Consider the following 23,289-nt stretch of genomic DNA (forward strand, 5'->3'; position numbering starts at 1 on the left):
TATGGAATTAAAAAATTACCAGCTATGTTAGAGCATTTGATTTTAAATGAAATGTTTTCTACAATTTTGTCTTTTAATTTTTTTTTTATCGTATAATTAGGCCAACTTTTTGTATCAATAATGGAGATTAACTTGCTCCAATTTATATTTTTTGAATATATATATATATATATATATATATATATATATATATATATATATATATCTATTTCTTTGAAAATAATTAAATCCCTTAGTTAGAGTACTCTCTCGTGAAGAATAACATATGTAATTCTTAATTTTTTTTAATTTTAAATATATATTACTTAAAATTAACTATCCATATCTTCTTCTTCTTCTTTTTCTTTTTTTTTAGTTAAATTAATTCTAATTACCTTTTTGAGGCAAGTTGGCTTCTATCGGTATCCTTACAATCTTCGACTCTTTAAATCGGCTATGAAATTAATCCGGAGTGTGGAGCAGATCAAAGATGAAAATATTTAAACCTCTTCCAAAAGTAATATGGGAGGATCGACCCGAAACTATTTCTTTTTCACTTACCAAGTTCCTTTGCTACCAATATCTTTTTTATAATTTTGAATACTCATTCTTTTATAATATGTACTTTTAATATTCTATTCAAATTATCATACATATCTCCTCAATTACAATTTTTCTTTTAATTTATATTGTTATATTTTACCTGAATATAAAAAATACTCAAACTAATTAATTACATAAATGATAATATTTTATTTTGCTTATAATGATTAGAGATTATTTATGAAAGAATGTTATATTTATTCTAATTTAAGCTAGATATTTATATCATTGTTTTATATTATAATACTTTATATGGTAATACCTTTGATATTCGTGTCCTACTATTTTCTATAACTTCCCGATAATGTCTGTATCGTATCCTATATCACGCATTCATGTATGATGGTTTTTTTTAATAAGGTTATTCCATCGATTTTATCTGTTGGTCAAACTCTATTTTTTTAGTTACTAATTATATAAGTGAATCAATTTTAAATACTGAAGGTTGCTTTAAAAAAATATTGATTACGTGAATCGAGCTTAAATAAATTTGACTGTTGACTTGAGGCATTAAATAACTATAAAGGAATAATAAAAAATATAAAATTTTCCCAATTAGGATTGGGAAGCCATCTAAGCCAAAGATACTAACTTCCTAGTTTAGGTGAGTATTCATAAAAATAATCTAAAATTATCTTAATTTCACAAAATTAATTTCAATTAAAAGTGAATTTAAAATACAATGATTTATATTTAAATACTGATATGTGAAAAGTGATTTTAATAAATAAATATTATTTAAATAATATTAATTAATAAAAATTGAATAGATAATTTTTTCAAGAATATATAAGTTTTATATTATTTAATCAAAAAAGTGAACAAACTGTAGAAAATGAAAAATATCAAAAAATAAAATGAAATTGTCCGTCACAAAAGTAATAAATTATTACTTTTACTCAAATATCAATTTAAGATGCGAATCATGGTGAATTTTTTAAAAATATCAATTTGTTGAGCCAAAAATTTATTTGATGTACTCAATCATATGTTTATGTTGAATCAACGCTAACATGATCTAAGTAGTCACTATCCATTGAATTGACAACATCATTATTTAGTAACGAAACAAGTACGTATACGATAAACTGTTTTTCTGAAAACTGATGGCCACTGCACTGAGTAACATAAATGTACCCTTAGACTGTTCAATTGATAAAGGTGTAGGACACATGAGGCTTAGTATCAGAGTTTAATCTCGTACTGTACTTTGATGTTCTTTTCAATCTAATCTTCGTGTCACCTTTCTGTTGATTTCTTAAGACCTTTTTCTAGGGTCAATTCTAACGGTGGAAGGCTTTTCTTGAAAAAATAAAAAATAAAAACAGAAAAGTGAAGAAACATTTAAAAATTTATGATTTTAAAACTAAGACCTTTTTTTAACACATAAGACAGTGAATTTAATAACCTTGTGTTTCTTCTAAGAGATTTTTATATTCTTCGGAAGTAGAAAAAAAAAACATTCACGAGAATTCACACCATGGATTTTATGTACCTAATTCAATGATAAAAATCTTATTGGAGGAAGAAATCCCAAGAGGGTGTAAGCATTTCTCTTCTTCAAAAGACTGATTGTGACTTCCTTTTTCTTTGAGTAGTGTTTGGTTCGGGAGAAATTTGTTTTTAATTACTAGGAAAATGTAATTGATAGGGAAATGGTTGAAAAGTGAGTTTGGTAGGAAAATGTAAAAAAAGTTGTTTGGTTGACCCAAATATTACCAGGAAAATTTATTTAAATATGCAAAATCTATGTTCGGGAGAAACTTTGCACCTGTTTTTTCACTTCCCTAGTTATCTCAAAATACCACATCTCAAGTGGTATTCTGTAACATTGAATTTCATCCAAAAATCAACACAAAAGTCATTTTCCCATCTATCCTATTTGCCTGGTATTTCTTGAAAAAATCTGAACCAAACATGGTATTTTTCAATATCCACTTACACTTTCCCATCAATCCCAAAATAAACCTTCAACCAAATACTACCTTGGTGTCAAGTCCTATCTGGATGATTCAGGCACAATGAGTTGAAAAGATATTGTCGTTTGAAATTGGATAATTTAAGACAAAATAGGCCACTAAGCGAATCAAATAATATTACAAATGGACAGGTTATTTTTACTCCTGCATAAGAATAAGAAATTTTATATTAAATTTTAATTATTGATTTATTTGTATCAAACAGTTCATATACTTTGTAAATTAGAACAGTTAAATATAAATGAAATAAATAATCAAGATTAACAATATAACTTACATCAATATAAAAATGAGTTTTATTGATCTCTTTTTACATAAGATAGATATCTTATGTTGTAGAGAGAAACTAGGTGGGTCCCACCATTAAAAGAAAAAAAAAAGTGAGATGCAGAAATCAAAATGAGAGAAAATAAGATAAGCTACCGCATGTAAAAGGAGACTAATATTTCCCTATAAAAATATCTAAAACTCATAATTTGTGTCTTACTGAAAAGATCTTGAGTGAGACTAATCATTCATAGATAGAGTCACAGTTCGCTTTTTGCTGCTTTTTTTTTATTAGAACATGAGTCACAGTTTGCTTTATGCTAGTCTCTACACAATTGGTCCTCAGTTGAAGGTTTGTCGTCACTCAAATTCAAACTAAGTAGAGGTGTTTTCACTTCTTTTCTGGCCACTACCCTTTTGTACCTTTGTAAGTGCTTGTCAACATAAAAAACAGCATCTTCTTGGTACAACAATGCTAAATGGAGTGGACTTTTGACCCATTTAAAATAAGGATTTTATAATTCTCGAGAATTATAATCTTATATTATAGAGACAAAAAATATATGGGATCCATATGTTAGAAAAAATTATGTGTAGGATTCACATCAGCACGAAAATCGAAATGTATGTTGGAAGATTTTAATTTTCATGTTGAATGAGAATTATAAAACCCTTAAAATAAACTTCAAAACATTTTACGGTATAAATGTGAAAAAAAAATTATTCTTATGCTACATAAGATAATTTTCCCTCTTACACACCCTTCGATAACTGTGTCACCTTTTTTTTTCTTTCATTTTTATTTTTCAGGTGATGGAGCTTACAAGTTTGTCTCTATAACATGAAATAACTTATCTCCTTTAACATGAGATTAATAAAACTCATAAATGTGTTTGTGAAACTATTTATCATAATAATGTAGTGAACGTGGTTATATGTGTTCAAGATGCATAAGAACGGGTGCGTATTTGCACATAGGGCCAATTAACGTCTGCCATGTGGCATGCATGGCAAGACATGCAAAGGGGTGTAAATAGTACAAGTTGCTTACCCTCCCATGTTTGACTTGAATGTGCACATCTCATGCGCGTTGAACAAAAATTTGATGATGAGTTTCGACACAAAAAAATAAAAAAATTCACTACGCAACTTCTAAGTTGCGTGGTGGTTTTAGTTCACAATGTACATGTTCCTTAAGAAGGTAATGTCTTGCATTACGTGATCTACTTAAAACTCATCATGTTTAACTCAATCATTATGTCATTTTTTTTAGTTTTCTCAAGGTATTCTCCGGCAGACATGCTAAAGACTAATCTTTTTGAAGCGTAGAGATCATCGAAATGAGTTTTACCTCTATCAACAAAGTTTTTTCTATACACATGACCAAAGATCAAACCTCTATCAATATGTTTAAGGAACTCAGCCATTTATCAAGCATGTCAAGCTTTGTTGATTGTGTCCTTTTAATTAACATGATTACATAATATAAAAAATTTCAGTGATAAATCAGTGGCAAGCAATTAAAATTAATTTTTTTTTCTATTTTACGAATTTTATTATTAAAATTATAATCATTGATCTACCAATGAATATATAATTCAAATTTTTCGGCCGGGGATATCTTTAAAAAGAGACATATATAGTGAAATCATTCCCGCGTTTGACTTGACATAAGTAGGTAAAAATATCACTCTGTATTTTGAGACTTTTTTCATTGTTTGGTTAGGTTGAATTAGGTACGATTTATTTATTTGGAAATAGCCACACAGCGAGAGCTTGTCATCAATTACATTATTTTAAGGCTGTTAGTTACTCACATAGAAAAGCTCGAATAAAATATATTTTAAGGCTTTAAATTTTAAATTTCAAGTTCCAAGCTCGAATCAAAGATAAAATTTTGCACTATTTTATATTGTTATTTTAAGCAGATATTATTGATATGTTAAACGTTCAACCGTACTTCGTTTTTCTACCATGCAGTTAAGTTCCTTCGGATATTTGTGTCTTCAAAGTTGAGTCCAATTTAATTGATTCATTCAAGTCAAGGTTATAATTATTACCTCTCTTTTTTACTACTTGTTATTGTTGGGAACTCAGTTCCCCCAAACTCGGCTAAGCAGCCTTTGTACGGAAGTCAATCAACAAGATCTTGATCTCGGATCTCGGCAATACCTCGGCCTGAACTTCACCAAGTCAGGCAGCGCAGCGAAAAAATCAAAACAAAAAACAGGAGAGAGAGAGAGAGAGAGAGAAGAAGAACACAACCAGATTTAACGTGGAAAAACCTTCTTCAATGAAGAAGTAAAAACCCACGGGACCTAGTCCAGATCAAAAATCCACTATGAAAATAATGGTTTCAAAGAATCAAATACACCATGTGGTGGTTAACTCAACCTCTCCAACAATGGTGATAATCAAACTACCCTAGAGATGTTTCACTCAAACTCTCTCTAGAGATCTCTCAAATGCAAAGCATGAAGCTTTGCTCAAACAATCAAATAATTATCTCTCAAATTTTTTTTCTAATCTCTTAACCTAGCCTCCACCCACAACTAATGAATATATAGAGGAGGTGGAATTTTAGGGTTTAAGGTTTAGGGTTTTTGGGAAACCCCTCAATGGGCTTGGGCTTAGCATTGAAGGAGGAAGCCCAACAAATCTCCCCCTCCGACTTCAATGCGTCGGCTTCAGCATCAACCCGGCTCCTTCACAGCAGACTTCAAATTTTCTTGCTGGAACCGGCTTTGTCATCATGTCGGACCAATTTTGATCAGTGTGCACCTTGACGAGTTCGAGCTCTCCACCTTCCACCACATCTCGGATCCAGTGATACCTCACATCAATATGCTTAGTGCGGGAGTCATAGGTTGAATTCTTTGCAAGATGGATTGCGCTTTGATTGTCACAACCCAGCTCGTACTTGTCTTGATCATGGCCGAGTTCCATGAGAAACTTCTTCATCCACAGCATCTCTTTGCTTGCCTCAGTAGCGGCAATGTACTCAGCCTCAGTTGTCGATATTGCAACACACTTCTGAAGTCTTGATTTCCAAGAGACAGCTCCTCTGACAAATCTCATCATGTATCCCGTCGTCGATTTTCTCGAGTCGGAATCTCCCCCTAAATCAGAATCCGAGTAGCCTTGCAACTCGGCTTTGCCTTCTCCAAATCGGAGACATAAGTCGGTTGTACCTCGGAGGTACTTGAAGATCCACTTCACTGCTTCTCAGTGCTCTTTGCCGGGGTTTGACAAATATCGGCTTACCATTCCAACAGCATACGCCAAGTCGGGTCAAGTGCAAACCATTGCATACATCAAGCTTCCGACAGCGGATTGGTAAGGAACCTTCATCATCTCATCTTTGTCTTCATCAGATCTCGGGCATTGCTTCTGGTTCAGCTTTATGTGTCCGGCAAGGGGGGTGCTCACTATTTTGGCTTTGTCCATGCTGAATCTCTTCAGAATCTTCTCAATATATTTCTCTTGACTCAGCCACAGTAGCTTCTTCTGTCTATCTCGGATGATCTTGATTCCGAGAATCTGCATTGCAGGGCCGAGGTCCTTCATTGTGAAGGATGAGCTCAACGCCTTTTTCAGGGAGGTTATCCTCAATTTGTCTTTCCCTACAATAAGCATGTCATCAACATATAACAACAAGATCAAAAAATCTCTGGCCTCATACCTCTTCACAAATACGCAGTGGTTGACTTCTGTCTTCTCAAACTTATGATTAGTCATGAATGATTCAAACTTCTTGTATCACTGCCGAGGTGCTTGCTTCAAGCCATAGAAACTCTTCTTCAACCGACATACCAAGTCTTCTTGGTCTGGAGCTTGGAATCCTTCAGGTTGCTCCATATATATTTCTTCTTCTAAATCATCGTGAAGAAATGTCGTCTTCACGTCCATTTGTTCTACCTCGAGGTCCATCGAAGCCGCCATGGCTAACACGGTTCGGACCGAGGTCATTTTTACCACAGGAGAAAAAATCTCCTCAAAATCTACTCCTTTCTTCTGATTGCAGCCTTTCACTACAATCCAAGCTTTGTATCTCGGCTTTTGCCTGTTCTCTTCATTCTTAATCTTGTAGACCCATTTATTTTTCAGAGCTCGTCTTCCTTTTGGCAGCTCGGTCAGCTCATAAGTCTGATTCTCGTGCAGAGACTTCATCTCGTCTTGCATTGCCTTTTCCCATTCTTCTTTCTCTGAGCTCGTTACAGCCTCATCATAACTCTGAGGCTCATCGTCTTCAGCAACAACGGTGTATTCATCAGATGGGTATCTCGTAGAGGGTTTTCTTTCTCAAGTTGGATATCTCGGATGTTCTTCAGCTTGAGGAGCCGATTCATCATTCTCATCTCGGATCTCATCATCAACTCGGACCTCAGTGTCTTGGTCATCTTCAGCTTGTTGCTGATCACCATTTTCTTCATTTTCTTGATTTTCTCCCCTTGCTTCAGCTCGTACAGGAGGGATGGGTTCTTCTTGTCTGACAGTAACTCAGACTTTGGGCTTCGAGATGTTATGAATGTTCTCATGCTCATGAAAGATCACATCTCGGCTTCTCACGATCTTCTTATTGATTGGATCCCAAAGTCGGAACCCAAACTCACATCTCGGCGAACCAAGATAAATGCATTCTTTGGTCTTTGCATCAAGTTTAGTCCTTTCATCTTTAGGGATATGCATGAAAGCTCGGCATCCAAACACCTTCAATTGATTATAGGCCGCTTTCTGACCTGTCTAGACTTCTTCTGGAATTTCTCCTTCAAGTGGCCGTGATAGTGAGAGGTTGATCAAGTCAACAGCTGTTTTGACGGCTTCTCCCCAGAATGATTTCTGCAATCCGGCATTGGACAACATACTTCGGACCTTCTCTTCAATAGTTCTATTCATCCTCTCAGCAAGTCCATTCAACTGTGGAGTCTTGGGGGCGTCTTCTCAAGTCGGATCCCGGCCGCTCTGCAATATGCATAAAAAGGGCCGCAATACTCACCACCATTATCAGATCGAACCACCTTCAATTTCTTGCCAGTCTCCCTTTCAACCATTGCATGGAATTCTTTAAAGGATTGGAGTACCTGGTCTTTAGACTTCAACAAATATACCCACACTTTGCGGGAGTGGTCATCAATAAATGAAACAAAGTACTGAGCTCCTCCAAGGGATCTTTCCGACATGGAGCAGACATTAGTATGGACGAGGTCAAGAATATACCTGTGTCGTCTGGGTTGATCCGGTCTCACAAAAGAAACCCGGTGCTGCTTTCCAGTTAGGCAATGCGTGCAACTCTCCAACGCTTGGCCTTTCAACCCGGTCAGTAATCCTTTCTTGTTCAGGATTTGAAGTCCTTTCTTGCTCATGTGGACGAGGCGCTTGTGCCATAGCCGAGGTTCATTTCGGACAGAATTGGCTTCTCCGTCATTGATCTTTCCTTGCATCACATACAAGGAGACTTCCTTCTTACATCGGGCCACGACCAAGTTTCCCTTGGCCAGCTTCCATCTAACACTACCGAAGTAGTTCACTAACACTGCATCATCAAGTTTGCCTACCGAGATTAGGTTCAAACGCATGTCAGGAACATGCCTTACATCTTTCAACACAAGTCGGCATCTGACATCTGTGGTCAGAGTTACATCACTGACACCAACAATCTTGCTGGTCACTTGATTTCCCATTTTCACGACTCCAAAATCACCACCTCGGTAAGAGGAGAAAAAACCTTTGTGTGGAGTAACGTGGAAGGAGGCACCGGAGTCAACAATCCAGGTGCAATCATCATATGCAACATTCAAGTAATTATCCTCGTCAAGGAGGAATATCTCGACATTCGAGTTGGCAGCCACTGCAGTAGTGCTCTTGTCTTCCCTCTTCTTGGGAATAATCTGATCCGGCTTCACAGAGTCGTTCTTCTCATCATTCTGCAGGGTCCAGCAGTCTGGCTTCTTATGACCTGTCTTTCCACAGTAAAAGCACTTCAACTCATATCTCGGCTTTGACCGACCTCTGGACTTTCCTCTTCTATCACGATCTCGACCCCGACTTTTGCTTCTACCCCGGGAGTCGGATTTTCCTTTGTTCTCAGCAACGTTGGCCTCAGACGTGCTCGAAACACCTCGTTCTCTTCTCCTGACTTCTTCGCTCAGGAGGCTTTCTGTCACGACATCCATCTTCAACTTTCCTTCTGGAGCTGAATTACTCAAAGTCACCACCAGAGTATCCCAGCTTTCTGGCAGCGAGCTCAACAGCAGCAAAGCCTGCATCTCATCATCATTTTTCATCTCAGCTTTTGACAGCTGATTCACAATACCTTTATAGGTGTTGAAGTGTTCAATCATGCTCATGCCGTCCTTGTATTCAAGCTTCACAAGTCGGCGAACTAGGTATGCTTTATTCCTGGGAGTCTTCTTCTGAATCATGGACTCCAGCTTCGTCCACAACTCATACGAGTTCGTGAACTCTGACATGTGCTCAAAGAGGCTTTTATCAATATATTTTCTGATCGTGGCTACCACCTTCCGACTTAGGATCTCCCACTCCTTATCAGTTTTGCCTGCCGGTGTCTCATCAAGGATAATGGGCTCATGTAAATCTTTGCAGTAGAGATGATCTTCCATCATCGGTCTCCAATAGGTGAAATTATCTACGGTCAACTTGAACATGTCTCCATCATTGGTTATGCCACTGGTCTCCATTTCCTCTCCCTCAGAACCCGTCGAACTCGGGCTCTGATACCACTGTTGGAAACTCGGTTCCCTCAAGCTCGACTAAGCAGCCTTTGTGCGGAAGTCAATCAACAAGCTCCTGATCTCGGCAATACCTCGGCCTGAACTTCACCAAGTCGGGCAGCGCAGTGAAAAAATCAAAACGAAAAACAGGAGAGAGAGAGAGAGAGAAGAAGAAGAAGAACACAACCAGATTTAACGTGCAAAACCTTTCTTCAATGAAGAAGTAAAAACCCACGGGACCTAGTCCAGATCAAAAATTCACTATGAAAATAATGGTTACAAAGAATCAAATACACATATGTGGTGGTTAACTCAACCTCTCCAACAATGGTGATAATCAAACTACCCTAGAGATGTTTCACTCAAACTCTCTCTAGAGATCTCTCAAATGCAAAGCATGAAGCTTTGCTCAAACAATCAAATAATTATCTCTAAATTTTTTTCTCTAATCTCTTAACCTAGCCTCCACCCACAACTAATGAATATATAGAGGAGGTGAAATTTTAGGGTTTAAGGTTTAGAGTTTTTGGAAAACCCCTCAATGGACTTGGGCTTAGCATTGAAGGAGGAAGCCCAACAGTTATTACTAAATTGTAACCGTTAATTTCAATTAATCTAACGGTTATAATTCATTAGAAATTAATAATTAATTAATAAGTATATTGACCCAATAAATTATAACCGTTAATTGACGGAAATCAACGGTTACGATTTAGTAGTAAGAAAAAGAGGTCATAACTATAATCTCTCTCCTCGTTAAAACCTTGTAAACTTGGAGGAAATAAAATTAGCATAAACCGTGGGAGAAAATACCTATTACTGGAAGACCAGAGCCTTTTTCTCTACAAAGAAATTTTCCGAAAATATTTTCGGTGGTTGTACCAAAGATTTAGTTAATCAGTAACTAAAGTTGAAAAAAAAATTATTCTACCTATTCTTTTATGATTAATATCATATATGTCCACTTTATCTTACTTTTATTAAAGGAGTAGCTCTCATTCTACTAAAGAAAGATATGCTAAATCAAAAAAAAAAAAAAAAAGATATGCTAAAAATTTCCTTGTGTTCAAAAAATAATTGTCATTTCATGATTGTTACCTCAGATTGAATTAATGCATCAGAAAATCCCACCAAAAATTAATTTTCCTTCCCTGAAATGGTGTAGCACCATGCATAATCATTAATCGATGCTCTATTGTTTTGTTTGGTAGACAATAAATGTTTCTATACATTATATATAACCGCACCTTCATAAATAATATATGTTATGTTGTATGCATATATATATATATCTCACTGTCACAAAGGCTAAGCCTTGAGAGGCTCACATGCTAAATAGAGACAAAATAATATCAATGTCCTTTTGTTGTTGTCCTTATCAATAGAGGTTGATGTTTGAGAACTCCCTAACTTCTCAAACTCCTTATTTCAGTTCCCACTCTTATCACCTTATCACTTGCATCCAAAAAAACATCACCATAATGGGTTGCAGTCCCATCACTATCTTGCTATATATATATATAATCCTCACCTTCCAACGTACCCAATAGCCACATTGTTTTCACCTGCAAGCATGCCCCCACATGCATGTGTTTCTGAACACCGCATGCCTCTGTGTGTTCCTGATCACTTTCGCAATTTCTACGAAGCTTCCTCTTCTTCATTCAAATTAAAGATGACTTGATCCTAATATGCCACCCTCGCCAATCTCTACAAGTAACTTGTTTCCTTCTACTTCTTCTTCTTTCTTCTCTCATATTCTCGACAACCTGTTAATTCTTTTGTGGCACTAGAAAGGAATGCTTATGTAATTTGAAATACATTGATTATGGAAGCAATATATATACAAGGGCGAGATATTATTACATCGGTGTAAAAATAAGAAATTTTATACTAAATCTTGATTATTGATTTGCTTGCATGTAACGGCTCAAATATTTAATAAATCAGAACCGTTAGAGACAAATAGAATCAATGATCAAGATTGAAAGTATAACTTACACCAATATAAAAGGATCTTTACTTATATATATATATATATATATATATATATATATATATATATATATATATATATATATATATATATATATACAGGGAAATAGTTTTCTCATTTTACATGAGAAAATTTTCTCATGCTATACTCACAATACATGAGTGGGTCCCATCTTGACTTTTTTGTCTTCCCACCTTTTTGTGGACCCCACTCATATATTTTGAGTGTAACATGAGAAATATTCCTCATGTAAAATGAGAAAATTAATTCCCATATATATATATATATAGGGTTTAGTGAGTGTACAGTGACTGAATGTAAAAATCGGTCCAGTGCACTATGTTCTCCCGCGAGAACACAGTTATAGTAAAATTATAACTATGTTCTCCTGGGAGAACACCTGAAGAACACCAATGTAATATTTATTGCACTAAGTTCTCGCGGGAGAACTTAGTGCACTGGACGGTCTAGTGACTGAATTTTTAATTTTTCCTATATATATAGAGAGTTCGTTTTTCTACGGTCAATGTAGATAATTTATCTACATTAAGCCCCAAATGACGTCGTTTTGAGGTGAAAATCAAGATGTTTTTGAAATTATAATTTATTTCACGATTTTAATATATTTTTATTTTAATTTTTTAATTTTTTAACCCAAAATGACGTCGTTTTGGGCGCAAATGTAAATAACTCATCTACTTTTGCTTTAGAAACATTAAAATCACATATATATATATATATATATATATATATATATATATATATATATATATTTATTTATGGGCTTATCGTTTCTCAAGCTACTAAATCATAACTGTACAAAGATGGATCAATGGTGATAAAGGAAGAGAGAAAAAGAGAATCATAACCATTCAAAGGTGAATCAATTAAAATAAAGAAATAATTAAATAAAACGACGCAGTTTTGGAATAGCCGGAGATAAACTTATCTCAAGCTGCTTGAGAAATATTTTTTCATATATATATATATAATGTATATACTCAAAACAAGTATATATTTAAGTATTATTAAATAAGTACTCTTTATTGATTTTAATTCATTTCAATATAAATAAAAGTTTAACAGATTTTATTGACTAAAGAAAATAACAATTCTAGAACAAAACATATGAGCAATAAATGAAAAAATTGATTTTCTACTCAATTGCTCTATCAGTTTCACATAGTGCATGGAGCGGTTCAGTTCGGTTATTGTCAAAAACCGAAACGAACCAGTTTTAAACGGTTTGGATTTTAAACCGAACCACTTTTTTAAAAAAAAACTGGTTTTTAATCTGTCCAAACCGGTTTATGGTTCATAATCGGTTTTGATTTAAAACCGGTTTTAATTTAAAACCGGTTTTAAATCAAAACCGGTTATCAAGTTCAAAAACAGTTTTTTAACAAATTCAAAATGGATTTTTGTTGGATTGTGCTATTTATATAAGTAATCGTTTGTTTCTCCCGGTTATAGATAGTTGACCAACTATTTCTTGCAAGAATCTTCATTGTTTTGGAACTTTCAAGACGAAATAATTCCTATAGAAATTGTTTCACGTTATTTTTACGGAAAACATATCTGTAAAATATTTTGACGAAAAATAAATTTTGTCGAATTTTTTTACGGAATATAAATTTCGTCAAAACATTTCACAAAAAAAGATATTCATCGAAATTTTTTGACGAAAAATATTTCTATCAAAAATTTTCACGAAACACATTTCTTTCGAAAACTTTTGATGAAAAAAAAATTGTCATCAATATTCTTTACAGAATTAATATTTTCGTCGAAAATTTTCGACAGAAACATTTTCGTTAAAAGAAACCATTAGCAAAACAAGCTCAAGCTACAGAGTCAAATTTCCAAAGGTTCGTACATGTAAAAGATAATAACCCCACACCAGTGTGGCTAAAATATCAGCTTTGTCAACCACCAAAAAAAAAAAGAAATATCAGCTTTGTCATCTTCAGCAAAAACAAAGTCACTGCAAGAGTCATTTTCTTTAGATACCGTATATCTCATGACGTTATAAATTAATATTAAGTTAGCAAAAAAGAACCAAAAAAAAAAAGGGACACCATGCCAATCCTTGGGAGATCCACCAAACCTTGTAATTCGCATGTGATGTGATAGAAGGCTCGACACTCAACTAAATTACCAGACTTATAATCTTAAAAAATAATGATAATTTTCAAGGGAAGCATACTAGGAACGCAGTTACACTAAGAGAGCAAATGTCTCCACCTTGAATTACTAAACTAAGAGATTTATAAAGTTACATGATCTTAACAGTGATTATAACCAAAACCAAGAAATGAATATTGTAAAGAACCAATTTAACCCAAAAGTTTAAACTGTTGGGTGAAGCTACATTAATGATTTTTATATATCTCAACACGCTCCCTCAAACGAAAGCCCACTGGGCTTGAAGGGTGGATAATGCAGGCCCACCTACTTGTACGAAGAAAGAAATTCTACTAGAAAGTGAGGGGCGGTGAGGATCGAACCCGGTACATTGAGGCTCTGATACCATGTAAAGAACCAATTCAACCAAAAAGCTTAAGCTGTTGGGTGAAGCTACATTAATGATTTTTATATATCTCAACAAATATTTACTCTCAGCTCAAATTAAAGGAAAGTTTTAAGGTGGATATAACTGTTATTAAATAGGAGCTGCAAATTAAACTACAGAAGCTAACTATGACCTGAGGAAACTTTGTTAATGGACCAACCTTACAATTTCCATTTCATTCTCCTCCTAGGCATGCTTGAATACTAGTTTCTTGAATCAAGTTTCTGTGTTTGATTTCTCATTTCCTATGGGATTGATGCAATATACACGGGATCCAATGTGCTTCACTTCTAGACCAGCTTTCTCACAACCATTGAAGAAAAGCAATTCATCTTCCTTCCCGATTCGACGTCTCCAGCTCATTAAAAAGGCAGGCCACGGCAACACTACATCTCCTGCCACCACAAGATTCAGTAAAGATGCAAACTTGAGCAGCTAAAGCATGTTGATCAAAAGAGAATCTAACTAAATACCATCATTCAAAGTTGGAGAAACTGCTTTCCTATCTCTGGGCTTGTAACATTTGAGAAGAAAGGAAATGGTCTGTATCAAATTTGCATACTGTTTCACATCTACCAAAACATTCAAGATGTGAGAGAGACATATTAGAGACGGCTTTCATCACAAATAATTGTTCTTTTCTTTATGAAAGATACGAAAGAGGATAGAACTCCACAAGAAAAGAGATCAGAAACTCAAATTAAAACAATTCCCAGAGCATGATGATCAGGAAAATTGTCTAGTAACCCTAAAGTGGACATGCGGTCAGGGCCAAAATGCCATCCACTCTCCCTGAAAAGGTAGTTTCTTCTAAATGTTTCAACAAGAAATTTTCATTTAGGTTCACAAGAACAAATCTAAATACAATTAAATATTACAATATGAAGAAAGTAATTGACATATTTGAATATTTGTTAAACAAGTATTACAATTTAACATCATTTTATCTTTAATGAAAAGAAAATCATTATCTTGAAAAGAAAAAGACAATAGAAACTACTAGTTCACTTCTTTCAACAACCATAAAATTCAGAAAATGGTTCCCGAATTAGATCCATGCCAGTTTCGACTTCACCAATCTTGGCATTCCAAGAAACAGTCACCACCTAGTGACAGCTCAAGATAGACGGACATTGCATCTAAAATCATAATATAACAGAAAACATCTTCACAATTAGAAGATCAATAATGCACTAGGCTTGTCACAGCACTACAATTATTTATAATTATTTATAAAGTGCTACCAACTCAGCAGAGAACTCAAGAAATTTGAATAAGAACTTGAGATCTTGCTATTTTTCCTTCTAGTAACTTTAATTTTTTAAATATTTCAATCTGCAAGGAATATTAGTGGTAATTTTAATGGTGTACAAACCAGTAAGCACTGTAGGCAATGGATATTTTATTTTCTATCTTCCGCATCAAATAATTCTTAAGCTATTCCCTTGATGGATAAGTTGCATTAGTAGCACTGAATTAATATTTATTTTAAAAAAGGATAATGGTTAACAAAGATAGTAGAATAGAAGATAATAATCTTACACAATAAGATATCACTCGCAATGATCAGGTCCCAGTCAGGGTCAGAATTTGGAAACTTGTCTCCCCAGGTGTCTGAAAGCAGAAGCACATTTAGTTTTTGTAACTAATCAGAGAATATATAGCAATACAAAGAACATATTAAATCATATAGAATTAGAGGGAGCATATTTGTGACTAATCAGTCTACATATGGATATATTTATATTATGTTAACTCTAAAATATAAGGGTAATCAACTCCTAAATTGTATTGAATCAGCACTCATCACCTACGAGTCAGTAATAGCGAATATATTCATTATAATGTGCTTAATTCTAACAACTTATACATGTGGCCATGTCCTTATTTCCAACACTCCCCCTCAAAGGAATTAGTAAATATACCAGCTAATTGGCTGTTAATTGACAAAACCGATAGAAATCTTGTTTGAAAGAACCTTTTTCTCGGACAAGTGACATCCAACAATCATTTTGCCACAAGGTAGGGGACAAGTTTCCAAGCATCACTAGAGTGTGAAACAACCATTTCATCAACCATAGCATGTTTGAACCTTTGCATAATGCTTTGCGTAGTTCCTGATACCTTTGCATAATGCTTAGTACATATGTCCGACATGTACATGCTAGAAGGAGACATGCTATGGTTAGGGTTACATGATGGTCAGGCAAAAAGTAGATGAGAGGGCATGTTGTTCATCATCTTTGTCAACATTATAAGTGAAGGGCATAAGTACATCAAATTGAGCAATCAACTTGCAAGAAATATATAATAAAACCATTAATGAGCATTCACCCAACAGCTTAAGCTTTTGGCTTCACCCAACAGCTTAAACTTTTAGGAGAATTGGTTGCATGACATGGTATCAAGGCCTCTGTGACCAAGAGGTCCAGAGTATAATCCTTACTGCCCCATTTTTCTAATAATCTTCTAATAAATATTATTGAATTTCTTAACACAAGTAGGTGGGTCTATGCATTGTCTACCCTTCAAGTCTAATGGGTTCTTGTTTGAGGGAGCGTATTAGAAATATAATATAAAATCACTCCTCTACCTTCACCTAACAGCTTAAGCTTTTGAGATAGTTGGTTTATGACACAACTTATCAGGCTTACTCGGATAGGTCTACATACTTATATTATGTACAATATTAATTATAAGAGAAATCATCTCCAATATTAGAGCTAATCAGCACTTAGCACGTACAAGTAGTTACAACTAATGCTATTCATTATACATATGCTTAATTCTAACAAATGAGAAAATTTGATGCAAACCAAGTAAGGTAGTATGTATGACTAGTCAGTTCTAAAGATACAAAGGAATTCTGGAGTGCTTTTCACAATCAAGAAAATGTAGAGTAAAAATCATCCACATATGGGGAATGTCAAGGCATAACAATCAGATTTCATCCTCATTTATAGGCATCAAGTTATGTTAACTAAGCAATGATAAGGATCAAACAAAAATATTTGTTTTATGGCATAAAAGATTTTAAACTACAATCAGTACGGAAAAACTACCCAGAAAACAAAAAATCACTACCTTGGAATCCTTCGCAGTAGCTAATTAAGAAGCAAAAGACAACTAGGACAATTGAAAGAAGACTAACGCTTTATGTGAGGAATGACAGGTATTGTATTTGCCCTGCAGTTGTGAGCAATGTTCTCCTCTATTTCTTGATCATCATAATCCGAAGTTGTAATATCAAGATTATAAGATTTTCGGAGAAATATGGCCAAAGCACCTGTGCCACTGAAATTGGACAAACATGAGCAAAGAAAAAAAATCAAATATCTGAAATGTGGAGAGATATCTACACAAGATATGAAATCATATGACATGAAAGGGCTCATTTTTTATTCAGGGTGTTTTGATGACTGGTGAGCTAAACTATGAGATAAACATATGGAAACTAAGTTCATTATTTTACAGTGTTTGTTAAAATCACAAGCTTTTCAGTGACATGTATCTCATGGTAACATAAATCCCTCTTTAATTTAATCACCCAACAAGGATCAATGCTCCATCCCTAATTACAAAAATGGTAATACATTTCTGTAAGAGATAGCTGTTAAGTCTTCTAGTCACAAAAATAAAATGTTCAAGTTCAACCAAGAGTGATTATAAATAGATGCACAACTTGATGCAAACATCATGCGATCGAGCGAAGATCCCTTCACTTCGAAAATTTTGAGCAAGACTTCTATTTTTTGCAAATAACTATAGCTTAGACAAATAAATTTATTTACAAGTAATTGAAATACCTCCCCAACTCAATGGCATGCCGTCCTTCAATGCATTTACTGTGCTGAACTAACCATTCTGCAAATGCAAATGTCCCTGGCCAGAGTAAATTGGCATTCAGTTGATGAAAGGAAAATTCTCGGATAATCAAATCCTGCATAAAACATTAAGGCATAAAGCAAATCAGACCATTACAATGCAAGTTCGTGCTAACAATTCCTCAAGTACTTGCATAAACTAGCATGTCTAATTCAAAAACTTGAGCTATAAAGCATAAAGCCAAAGGATTTTTTTATTAAAAAAAAAAAACACAACTAAAGTTTTGTCTTTCTAAAACCCACCCATACAGTACACAGGCAAAATGACAGTCTCAACAGAAAGAACAGCAAAAGCAAAATTGGCTCCACAAAAATAGACAGGCATACTCATGAAGTACAGTAGACAAAATCTACAATATAATACCTTGTCAGATTATTGATTTAATAGTGAGGCCCTCTTAGTGGGCAGGCCTAGCTGAAACGTTAATCAACAAGAAAGTAGGGCAACGTAATTCAAACCTAGGGAGAACCACACCACCACAAAGGTAGCCATTGGGGTGGGAGAGGCCAAGTCCATATAAACCTCAAATCAGAATCCCATGCTTCTAATGTAGGACTCGAATCCTATACCTTGCAATTGGATCATAACACAAACTGTGTGCAGCATCCTGATAGGCTGATAGCATTCTTAATCACGAACCTTCTCAGTCAACAACACACTTCAAATAATAGCTTGCTCAAAAACCACAGCACAGTTATTTGGATAATATGGGACCAAGAGTGCGTTTGGATTGCCTTTAAAAAAAAGTTACTTTTATGCCCTACTTATTTTAAAAGTGCTTTTCATTAAAGTTAAAACTATTTAGATTTTTTAAAAAATATTTATTTTTTGAAAAAAAAAATTAGCTTTTGACTTTTGCTTTTTTGAGAAGCTAAAATTTTTAGCTTCTGGAAAAAGTAAATTTTTGGCTTTTTTTATGACTTCTGCTTTTTTTAGAAGCAGCATCCAAACACACTTTAGAATAAAAGTGCTTTTTTTAGGGAAAAAAATAACTTCTGACTGAAAAAAAGCTCATCCAAACAGGCCCCAAGTACTGGTAATCCTTTTCCCAATTATTGTTACAATGTTTTAGTTTATTACATGATGCAATAGTTGAAGTGAGGAAAAGTTTCAATGCCTTCTGGAGTACTGGGTGAAATTGAGAGAAAGTGAGATGGTGGAAAATAGATAAGGGAATGAAAAGTAAATATTAAAAAATATATTCATTACTCTAGCACAGTTATGAAGGGGGACCTTGGCACAACTGTAGGTGTTGTCGCCGTGTGACCCAGAGGTCACAGGGTCGAATCATGTAATCAGCCTCTTGCAACTATAAGGTAAGGCTGGCTACTATAAACCCACACAATGGATCTGGCTGTTCCCTTCACCTTGCGTAGAGCAAGAGCTTTATACCACTAGGTTGCCCTTTATTTTTGCTCTAGCACGGTTACATTGAAATTGGTGAAGAAAAAATCTATGTACCATATTATCCTTCAATGAGCAAATTATAGAAGCATATTATTGCAAACATTTATTTGTTATATTTGAACACTTGACATTAAAATTTCATTTTGATTATAGCCTAATTAAGAGATAAAAAAACTGTACTGTGTATAAATGCAATGATGGCAACTTCATCTCTACTCCTTTACTCTCATACCCAGGAAGCAAGGGAATATTGATATTTACTTCCCTTGTTTTCATCCCAACCAACCACACCTAATGTTTCTTTTTTGAAACAATGGTGGCTTTGAGGTTCAAATCTATGACCTTAAGCAAACTACCTAAATCCCTTACCACTAAACCAATCCCAGCGGCTTAGCACACCTAATTTTTCTGAAACAATGGATGGGTTGCCTGATAAGGGCATAAATTCTAAAAAAAACAACGGCTTTCTAAGATTATAGAGACCCTACATGTTTAGGTCATCCCCATTTCCAATTAACTAAGCAACATTATTCACTAGCTTTCAACATTTCCGTCTTCCTCACTGTAGAACCCTTCAGCCCAAATTTTGACCCTTCCAACACATATTAAATTGCATTTCCATTGAGGCAAATCTACCCCAGTGCCATTTTAAGTTCACAGCTCCTCTAGCAACAAACCTCTCATACTAAGCAACCCAATAAAAAAAAAATTTAAAACAAACAAACACCTATTTCAACTGCAAACTCAGCTCCTGTAAAGTGAACCCGAAACAAAGTGCACAATAAAATTCAGCTAAATCCACAAATAGTACCCAATTAAACTAAAATTATCTACATACTACGAATTTGACATTCCCCAAAACAAACCCACATGATGAATATGCAAAAACAGCTATTGCTAATATTAAAGATGAAAACTTTACCATTCCAGGAAACTGGTGCTTCCTCTCAACATAGTTTTCCAGGGTCTCTGCATTTTCCTCGCCTGCATTCAGAATCCCAGAAGTTAGGGATGGAAACCGAAAGTTAAAGAAGAAGAAGAAGAGAGACTACGAGTAGGAGTGTCATCTTCTTCGGAGAAGAGCGAGGATGGAGAGAAGATAGCTATGTCCATGTGTTCGTCGTTCCTTGTATTCTCAGTGTTTAGAACATGAACCAGAAATTGAACAGACGCTAAACCTAACCAAATTACAAATATTCTAAAAATTAAAATTTATTAATGATTAATAATAAAAATAATTAATTAATTCATATCACATTAATTTTCAATATCGGCATCAACATTAATATCAACTTTATCTCTTGTGTCAGTGAAAACCCAAATAAAAAAGAAAAAAAATTCAGACTAAGTTAAAGTTATAACAAGTTAACCCTCTTTATAAATGTTAGCAAAACCAACATGAGTGTTATAAAATAATTGTACAAATTAAATTGCTCAATTGTAGTTTACAAGCAATTAAATATATTACATAGTCACTTTTTATTTATGAAGTTGTTGTGTAATAAAATAATATCTTAAATTAGAAATATTTATAATAGAAATTAAAATAAAATTTGGGTTTGATACAATTTTCATTATTATTATTATAGACATCCTAGAATGGAGAAATAATCATTAATGGACCGCCAACGAAGTAATGATAGCGGATCGAGGAGAGAACTTTGATTCAATAATTTCAGCCTCCGTGACGATTTGGCCATCCTAAATTTATCTAGGTATATATATCAATATGTAAGTACTTTATGCAATATCACTAGTAAAAGATATTTGAACTCGTATTTAGGTACTTTAAGATTGTTTGTGACAAATAAGAGAACATTTGAAAAGCTATCTCATCTTATTGCTCAAAGGGTTGGCAGTGGTGTGTGGAAACCGATCAGAGTGTGTAGAGGTGGTCCAGCAATCTCCCATCTCATGTTTGCAGATGATATTGTCCTTTTCTCTGAAGCTTCGGTGCAGCAAATGCAGGTAATAATGGAATGTTTAGATCTTTTTTGCAGAATGTCTGGTCAAAGTATAAGTGTTCATAAGTCTACCATTTATTTCTCTTCCAATACATCTGATGCAACTGCAAATGCAATTTCTGCGCTCTCTGGGTTCAAAAGAGTTAGTAGCATTGGTAAATATCTGGGCTCTTTTATCAGGCAAGGGCGTAATTTGAAATCAAATTATGCTGATCTAATGGATCGGGTTCGTAAGAAACTTGATGGCTGGAAGCATCAAAGTTTATCTTTTGCGGGGAGAGTCTCTCTGGCTAAATCAGTGATTGGTGCTATTCCCTCTTTTCATATGCAGAATGGTCTTCTTCCCACTTCTGTGTGTGATGAGATTGAACAGCTTCAACGGAACTTCATTTGGGGTGTTAATAAAGCTCATTTAGTGGCTTGGGACACAATGTATAAGCCGAAGGAAATGGGAGGTCTTGGTATTATCAGATTGCGTACTCAAAATGAGGCTTATATTCATAAGTTGGCCTGGAAAATCTTAACTGACAAGGAGGAACTTTGGGTTAAGATTTTGAGAGCCAAGTATGGCAGAGGTAAAGATTTGAGGCGTGAGATAAGCTCTAAGCCTTATGATTCTAAACTTTGGCGGGACCTTTCTAAATGTTGGAACAGTTTTTTAGCCGGTCTTCGATGGGAGGTGGGTGATGGAGAGACTATTAAATTCTGGGCGGATAATTGGTTGAATCTGGATGATAATCTTTGTAATTTAGCTCCTAATCATATTCCTGATCTGGAATTGCATAGAACCATTGCTGAGATCTTTCAGCATGGTACCTGGGATGTTCGATATTTGAAACAATTCTTAAATGATGAGCTAATCTCTAAGGTGTTTTGCGCTCCTGTTGCTTTGGAAGATAACACTGAGGATAGGTTAGTTTGGAGTCGGAATCATGTGTCCTCTTCCTTAGTTAAGGTTGCCTACTTGAACTTGATGAATTTTCAACATGCTCAAAGGAATGTTCCCTGGAAGAAGATTTGGCACTGGAAGGGTCCAGAAAGAATCAAGACTATGATGTGGCTGGCTTTTCTTAATAAGCTTCCAGTTAGGAGTCGTACATGCAAATGGAATGGGGGTCCTAATTTTTGCATTAACTGTCCAAATAGTGAAGAAACTCTTATTCATGTCCTTAGAGATTGTTCTCAAGCCAAAAGATTGTGGATAGATTGGTTTGGTAGAAGGGTCCCCAACGATTTCTTCACATTAGACCTACAGTCTTGGCTCATAAAAAATGTGAGTAAGGGTTGGAATTATCAAATTCATGTTGATTGGAGAGATGTTTTCTATACTACTTGCTGGAATCTTTGGAATTGGCGTAATCATCATATTCATGATGATAGTTTTCGAAGGCCAAGCAATGATAAGCGTGTCATTTTTGATTTTATTGCGCATTTAATTGAAGCTAGAGGTAAGAATAGAAGCATTCTTGACAGCTTCCCTAATGCCCATCAGCCTACTAAATGGTGTCGTCCTGAACCTGGTCGGTTGAAGATTAACACAGATGGTGTTTCTTCCCTATCTAGGCAGCATGCTAGCTGTGGAGGCCTTGCTAGAGATCACAATGGTGCTTTTCTGGGTGGTTTTCAGATTAGGTTTCTGTAATCCTATTGATGCAGAACTCTGGGGTATCCTCAAAGGTTTAGAGTTGGCCTGGGGTACTGGTGCTAGGAGAGTGGAGTTGGAATGTGACTCAGAAATTGCTCTTAGCACTATCCAAGAAGGGAGCAACAATCACAGAAACTCTCAGGTTGTTTCCCGTATTCACAAATGGCTTGCTGAAGATTGGGATGTTCGTTGGGTCCACACCTTTCGAGAAAATAACAGATGTGCTCACTGGTTTGCTTCTAGGCATTTTGAGGATGATAA

General features: G+C 35.0%; 1 protein-coding gene across 3 annotated transcripts; it reads right to left on the reverse strand.

The window, feature by feature from the left end:
• Positions 1-14,109: 14,109 nt before the first annotated feature.
• Positions 14,110-20,596, reverse strand: LOC133312101 (uncharacterized). Of its 3 annotated transcripts, none has more exons than XM_061513253.1 (7): positions 20,472-20,596; positions 20,342-20,403; positions 17,934-18,067; positions 17,279-17,421; positions 15,670-15,741; positions 14,601-14,699; positions 14,110-14,513 (listed from the first exon to the last, which is right to left on the reverse strand). In XM_061513253.1, exons 1-7 carry the CDS (start codon positions 20,530-20,532, stop codon positions 14,344-14,346), a joined length of 741 nt encoding a protein of 246 aa, XP_061369237.1. In that variant the 5' UTR covers positions 20,533-20,596; the 3' UTR covers positions 14,110-14,343. The 3 variants fall into 3 exon arrangements, with proteins under 3 accessions (XP_061369237.1, XP_061369236.1, XP_061369235.1); XM_061513252.1 differs by having other exon boundaries at positions 14,110-14,519; XM_061513251.1 differs by having other exon boundaries at positions 14,110-14,522.
• Positions 20,597-23,289: the final 2,693 nt, after the last annotated feature.

Source organism: Gastrolobium bilobum, unplaced genomic scaffold (assembly GCF_033153095.1).
Source record: "Gastrolobium bilobum isolate Gb01-03AN ecotype WA unplaced genomic scaffold, APGP_CSIRO_Gbil_v1 utg33886, whole genome shotgun sequence".
Lineage (NCBI taxonomy): Eukaryota > Viridiplantae > Streptophyta > Magnoliopsida > Fabales > Fabaceae > Gastrolobium > Gastrolobium bilobum.